At 36.8% G+C, this 7,360-nt stretch overlaps 1 protein-coding gene across 1 annotated transcript; it reads right to left on the minus strand.

Annotated features, from left to right (window-relative positions):
* Positions 1-324: 324 nt before the first annotated feature.
* Positions 325-7,023, minus strand: LOC107472059 (filament-like plant protein 7). The gene is made up of 6 exons (XM_016091632.3): positions 6,492-7,023; positions 5,784-5,917; positions 5,042-5,186; positions 2,491-4,897; positions 2,335-2,392; positions 325-1,050 (listed from the first exon to the last, which is right to left on the minus strand). The coding sequence occupies exons 2-6, from the start codon at positions 5,877-5,879 to the stop codon at positions 559-561; spliced, it is 3,198 nt and encodes a 1,065-aa protein (XP_015947118.1). The 5' UTR covers positions 5,880-5,917; positions 6,492-7,023; the 3' UTR covers positions 325-558.
* Positions 7,024-7,360: the final 337 nt, after the last annotated feature.

Raw genomic sequence — 7,360 nt, forward strand, 5'->3', positions numbered from 1 at the left:
TTCAAATTTTCGAGATCTTAAATATCAATGGATCAAAAAGTCAATAACCTATTTATTCTTTTTATACAAATTTCTAATGATCATTTGAGTGTTTGCTATAGTTTTTTTATGCTGATTGGTGGCATTACGAAACTACTTTTTAGTTCAACTTATTGATATAGTAAATACCTAGTATTATTCACTTGACATTTTTTCCTTTCAAAATGTATTTCATACTTTTTTTCCCTCTTTAATTAAGTTTCCAAACCTCTTTAATTCTTATTTCGAAAAGGAATTTCGCAATATGCTATGCATACGAAAAATAACCAAATGCCACGAGAAAACTTCAATATGTATCACAACAATATTAGTTGATAGCTTTCATAACAAACTTTCACTTGTTAGTTTCCACTTTTTGGCGTATATATACAAGAGGAAAACACAATACAACCACCAACTCTCCTCACTTAATTTTTTTAAAAAGTAAAATAAAATAAAATAAAAGAACCACAACAATTTTCTTTTTCACTAAAATTATACCGCACTGAAAAACACTAGAGTTTATTATGTATGAGCATTTCATATGTTAGATGATGGAAGTGGTGCTTTCTTGTTGGCACTTTTCTTTTTTCTCCATAATTTCTTCCACAAACTTCCACTGCCCTGTTTCTTTGCAGGAACAATGGCCAAAGAATTAACAGCATCCTCATCGTCATTGCCTTTAGTTCCATTCAAAACTAAAATCTTTTCCAGGGTCTCTATATTGCCAGGAATGTTGGAGTGAGTTGTTTTGCCATCACTTTCTTTCGAAACCTTGGCCTTACTATCATCTTCGGCCAGCATTTGATCGAGCAGGGATCGATTTTTCACTCTCATATCTTTCTCGAGGGCAGGACTTGGACCCACATGCGAGGTATTGGCTGGTGCCGTGTTGGTAACTGCATTAGCAATGGCATTGTCAAAAAGAGCTGCATCCTTTGGTGCAGCTATCGCCTTCAACTGCTTTCCAAGGTTAAGAATGGTTTCTTGACACTCGGCCAGCTTCTCTGAAGCAGCTGTTATCTCCCAATCCTGCAGGAATTTATCAACACTCCTTAACTAAATGCCAGTGATGCACAACAGTGATCGTACACAAGCATAAATGATACTTTAATTTGTTTATTATTCTAATAACTAAACTCCAATGGGGCTTTATCTTCAATGCTTTTAAGGGCGTGTTTGCAAGTTGGAGCTTTGGAAGAATGAATTTGGTCTTTGGGAAAGCAAAAACTACTTCACTCTACACCTCCAGGTCTTCCCTTTCCCTCCAAAATCGAAAACACCCCCTAAGGGAACTGATGGTTAGTTCATTCCATATTGATACTAAAACTTTGCTAGTTTTGTACACCAGCAAGAAATTTAAAGAGTGGTTAGTTCATTCCATATTGATACTAAAACTTTGCTAGTTTTGTACACCAGCAAGAAATTTAAAGAGTGGTTAGTTCATTCCATATTGATACTAAAACTTTGCTAGTTTTGTACACCAGCAAGAAATTTAAAGAGTGGTTTGTGAAGGTTCTATTGACTGGTCTTGAATGAAGTCTAATGTATCAATATAAGAGAAAAAAGAGAACAGTGGTGGTATTTCTCTCTGCAAAGCAATTCATACAAATTATAGCAACATGAATGAAGTGTTCTATCACTCACCTATCTAACAGTTTCTTATTTATGAATATAAGTTTATAGGAGGAGTCCATGCTAAAACAGAGGATAAAGTGAATACTCCATTGACAATAGGAACCAACATCACGATGGAAACAGAAACAATTCATGTGACCTCAATCAGATATGACATATTTGTTCTGATTCCTTGCAAAATGAAAAAGACATAGATCCAATTTGTATACTTCCTCCTCATCAAACCAGAAAATATCTTTTTGATAAGTTCATATTCTCAGCTTATTCAAATTAGTTATATATCAGACTATTTCTGGCATAGCAACAGTAAATATTCAACAGAATGCATCCCATGGAGTTGCACAAAGCACCACACTCCACCAAAGGTTCTCCAATTAATAATTAAAAGCGATTGCCCTCATTAATATCTTAATACCATTAAGCGACAAATTTGAATTTTAGACGAATTATGCTTCAGCTAGATTATTTATTCCTATCTTAAGTAACAACTAACAAGGCTATCTTGTGAACTTGTCCTCTATACTGTTTGCATTATCCTTCTTGTATTGTGAGTATTATTTCTTCGTTTATCCAGAAAAAGAATGCTTTAGCTTGATTAAATTATCTCAAGTGGCACTAACAATCAAACTGTGAGTCTGTGACAAAACACAAAAAACAAATAGAATGAAAAGAACTTACAGTTCGCAGTGGCTTATCTTTATGGTCAATAGCATTGTTTGAGCAGTTCTTTGACATGCTGAAAAAAGAGAGATCTGATGTGTGACACTCCTCAAATACAATTAAAAGCTAAATATTCAAAATATCATATTGAAAGAAACATTTATAGATTGACACCTTTCAAGATGGAGCTGCAATTCAAGACATCTGGTCTCTAAGTCTTCACAACAGTGAGTTTTGTTCTCCAGTTCCACTTCTAATGTGAAAACCTTGTGATAAGCCTCTTTCAATTCAGCTTCTTTATGCTGTACATCGAGATCTGAATTTGCCAATTTGAGCTTTTTTATTTGACCCTCAAGTACTGCATTTGATTCTTTTAAGCTTTGTAAATCTGATGTCAAGCTGGTAATAGTTTTCTCAGATTCTTGGAGTTGACTTATTAATGATTCAATCCTGTCAGTAGCTGATTTAAGTCTCCCTTCCAAGGCTCCCTTTTGAGATTCAGCACTGACCAATTTATCTTTAATATTTTTTAATTCTTCTTTCTCGGCATAATACATCTCTCCAGTATGTAGATCATCACCACCAGCAGTAGTTACTTGAGGCAACTTATCTGCCCCTGTAAAAAGACTTGCCTCTGCTTCACTTTCACTTCGGGTCTCGTCCCAATCAAATTGTTTCTTGATGGCATCCCTCATACTAGAAACATCCTGGATCGAAAAGCAGTGATTCATAATCCAATCCAAAGCTGTTGTTAATTCCTCAGCAAATTTTCCATGATCCGCCTTGCCATTCAGTAAATCATAACATACATGGAGAAAATGTTGCAAAACGTTAGCTAGTTCTGAAGTTTTCCACTGGAAAACACGGACCATGTATCCTGTTGGCATTCCTAGAACCTTATGTGAAAGATTATTCCCATCTCTTCCGCACAAGGGATCCAAACCATCATAATCCACAGCAGGCACACTGATTCCTTCAATGAGCTCAACTATCTTGCCTATCAATTTACTCAGATCTGCCTCAGACTGTTCTTTCACTATCTTTATTGATGAGATATCAGCATCATTTACATCACTAGATGGATCAATAAGACCAGATCCTTTGGTTGGATCAAAGACAAGTAGATCTGGATTATTCAGATGCCTCAAAGCTACTCTAACATCCTCAAATATATCATCAAGGGTTTTATGAGTGATGCAACTCTGCTCCAAGACCAATTTTACTATTTCATGAAGCCATCCAGGAACATTACCTTTCAAAATATCAATGGAAGAGGTTTCCTGATTAGACACTGACACATTAGAAATGCGAGCAGGCACTCGAACGATCTCCTTACCTGATGCATCAAAGGTAGAATCATCCATCCCAGTATCTGAAAAACCATTAATTTCATTAACTCCTTTTGAGGAAGCATGAGACATTTCAGGGGCTTTTTCAACAGAGACTATTGCTAATTTTTCCATTTCAAGGAAGTCATCCATAAGATTTATGTCTGAAGCTCCAACACTTCTGCATGACTGTGACTCCTTCTGCTTATTGCTTTTGAAGTTTTCCAATTCTGAAATCAAGGCAGAAGCCCAAGATTCAGCACAGCTAGCCTTGTCATCGCTGCCATTGTCAGACATTGATGCCAAAGAGAACTCATGTAATGCTAGGTTACTTCGAGGCTTCTCTAAGTTTAAGTGGCTTCTAGGCGAATCTCCAATCTGTGACTCCAGTTGCAAAAGTTTTGAAGCTGTGCGAGAAAGCATTACTCTTGAGAATTGTAGCTCACTCATTTTCCTATTTAGGGATTCTTTCAGAGTCTTGTTCTCTTCTTCAACAGCAGATAGCTGCTCTGTCAATGTACTGATTCTTCTACCAGGAGTCTCAGGAGAACTGTCAATAGAAGATTCAACCATCAAACTGCTGGTTGAGTTCAACCTCGTCCTTCTCGTTTCAAATGAATCCCGTCCCAAAACTTCAACTTCATTTTTCATTTTTGCCAGGGCAGCAGGACCTGGTAATCGTTTCCGAACCAGAAGCCGCAGCCTCTGACATTCTGATTCTAATTTGGCAATTTTTTTAACATTCTCTAAGTGCTGTCTGTGAGAAACATCAGCCGTCCGGCGATTAAACTCTCTCTCTTCATTTCGGATCTCAAGTTCCTTTTCAAGGACTCGAACCTCATACTTGAAAGAGGCATTTTCTTTTTCAATAGAGTCTAATTTAATCATCAGTGCATTATGATTTGCCTCAGCTTGATTCAATTGTCTTTTCAGATCTTCAATCAGATTTTCTTTTGCAAGAATGGACTTATTAAGATGAGAATTTTCAGTCTCCGCTTTTGCTAGCCATTTACCTACCTCAGATAACTGCTCCTCCAGAACCATGCGCTCTTTTTCAAATTCTTTTGAAGCCTTCATCACAGCATCATGAACCCTTCGCCCTTGTTCTTCTCGAACAAAACGTAACTGTTGCATACATTCCTTGAGAGCTCCATCCAAATGGACTACTCTTTCTTCATAAATTAATCTCTGCTGCAAAGCTTCATCAAAATCATGCTTCATAGACAACACCTCAGCTTTTGCCTTCTCATAACCTTCACATTCAAGCCTTTTATCAGAGGCTGGTAACTACCTTAAAACTATTGTACTCATAATTTGGTTATTTCTGTATTTTTCAAGTCCTATATTACAGAACAGTGGGGACAGATAAGGGAAATATACAGATCAATGAATATTACCTGCTGTTGCTTCCTGAGCAATTTTTGTTTGCTTTTTCAACAGCTCACCTTTAGCATTACAGTCAGAGATTGCCGAAGTAAGCTTATCATTTAGTCTTTTCAAGTCTTTCTCCAATTCTTCTTTATCAGCTAGAAGAGCCTGTACCTAAAACACATAACGAGAAAAAGGTAAAAGTAGAACAAACCAAAGGTACCCGTTATTTCATTTTACATTAGGTAATAAAGCAAACATTAAGTTTCACTTAGTTATGGGCACAAATCATTATTACAAAAATAATTCAGCTCAAGCTATAATTGCCAAACCGGCATTCTTTTCTTTTTATTTTGGTGGTGAACAAAGTCCAGTAAGATTCAGCATCAGTCAGCACACCAAGGACCAGACATGCCCCTAGGGTCAAAAGAGCGCTTATGTGAAGTCATCCATGGCCAACAAAAGGGATCCTCACAATAACTGTGTCCTTATGAGATAAACTTTTGAACCATTTACACTTGTGCAAACCCTCATTGCCATTCTTTACTAATAAGAAATGAAATGTTGTTAACGGAGAAAGTACTATATCACTACACTAGCTCTTGAAAATGTTCAATGTGTAAGACAAAATAAGGGGGAAATAGAAAGGGATATAATGCAGGCAGCTTAATCTTTATATGAACTTGGAAGATTCCATAACAATTGCAAAACGAGAAAACTATATAAACTGATAACAACATAATAACAGATGATAAATAAACTTTAGATTACCTCTTGGTTTTCTTTCGAAGCGAGATTGGTATTGTCTGTCGTTACGGTTATCTTTTCTGAGGATTTTTTCCTCCAAGGCCATGGTTTGTGATCCATAATGCTAAGAAGGCTTCAATGTGGTGGCAGTGTGGCACCTGTAAGGAGTCACAACTCACAAAGTCACAATGATAACTTTTTCAAGAAATAAACTCCTCCTACTCCAGTAACCTAATCTAAGTTTCTCATCAATGCTATTATCAACAACATTATGATGTTCATTGAGAAGCACCATATACGGTAGCACATACTTCTATTGTCATGTATTGCAGAGGTTGTAACTATAGTAAGAAAACTTACAGGAAATCAAAAAATAAAAAAAAAAAAAAACCCCAAAAAAAAAAAAATCAAGTTTTTACATTCCACGGAAAAATAAACAAATAAATAAACAAATCAAAATTTTCCATTTGTTAAGAGCATCGAAATCCCCATGGCACATATCACCACCATTATTCATAAAATCTAACACAACATGACAAAGTCTAAACCTGCACATAAGCCGACGAATCATTCACATGCAACTTAGATTCACGAGAAAAATGTTTTATTTCCCCTTTTTCCATAAAAAGAAAAATTAACTAAGCCCTTTCAAAATCTAAAGAAAAAAAGGAACGAAAAAATAAAATATAGTACATTCTTAAACAACTTGAGAAAGTGCTTGTGATTTCTCACCTCTAGGAACGAAGTTTGAGGTTTTGCTTTGGCATGGAACATCCAAGCTGCAATGGCGGTGCTTTGCAAAATAAATGGGAAGGGGAGGGGGTAGTTTGCAATAAGAACTTAGGATTGAAGGCTCAGGGGTCAAAGCATGACAATGCATATGATTACGATGTTTGATCTCTCAGCAAAGGGAGAATGAGTGTGAATGAGGGGAGCTGGGCACCACACGAGGAAGAAAGCCTTTGTTCCAGCTCAGCTTTCTTTGTAGAGTGTGAAGAGTGTGTGTGGGCGTTGGGTGAGGAAAGAATGGAAAAGAGAAGTAAAAAGATGGGAAAGTGGAAAGTGGGAGTGTAGATGTGAAGAGAAAATGACAGAGTGAGAGAGAAAGAAGTGGGGGCCTGTAGACTGTATCTGTAGGTGTCGGCTTGGGGCTTTTCATTGGATCTGCATAACACGCGAGTCGAGGAAGGGGAGAGTTTTTCGGATTACATTTTTTACTTCGGATTACATTTTCACTCGAAATTCAGTTAACATAGTCGCATCCTAAGCTTCAATTGGTGTAATGATATGATGCCCGTTATTTTTCTTTTCCAAGGATTTGGCTAATAGGTATAAATTACTAAAATTGCATTCTAAATGGTTAAAATGGGATTAAAAATATTTTGTTGCTCACGGAAATAATTCTAGACACAAGATTTGGGGTGTTCAATATGAGATCAAATTTGTTCGGTTGCTTCGGTGTTTGGTGAATTGGTAAGATGAATGACGGAATAAGGGGTGGAAGGATCTGGAGCTGAGCGTGAGCTGTTAGAGTGGTGCGTCGGCGAGTGGGGTCACTTACAAGGACATTCCAATGCTAAAGTCAGAGTCTGTATGAATAG

The sequence above is a fragment of the Arachis duranensis genome, unplaced genomic scaffold (genome assembly GCF_000817695.3).
Source record: "Arachis duranensis cultivar V14167 unplaced genomic scaffold, aradu.V14167.gnm2.J7QH unplaced_Scaffold_120999, whole genome shotgun sequence".
Taxonomy (NCBI): domain Eukaryota; kingdom Viridiplantae; phylum Streptophyta; class Magnoliopsida; order Fabales; family Fabaceae; genus Arachis; species Arachis duranensis.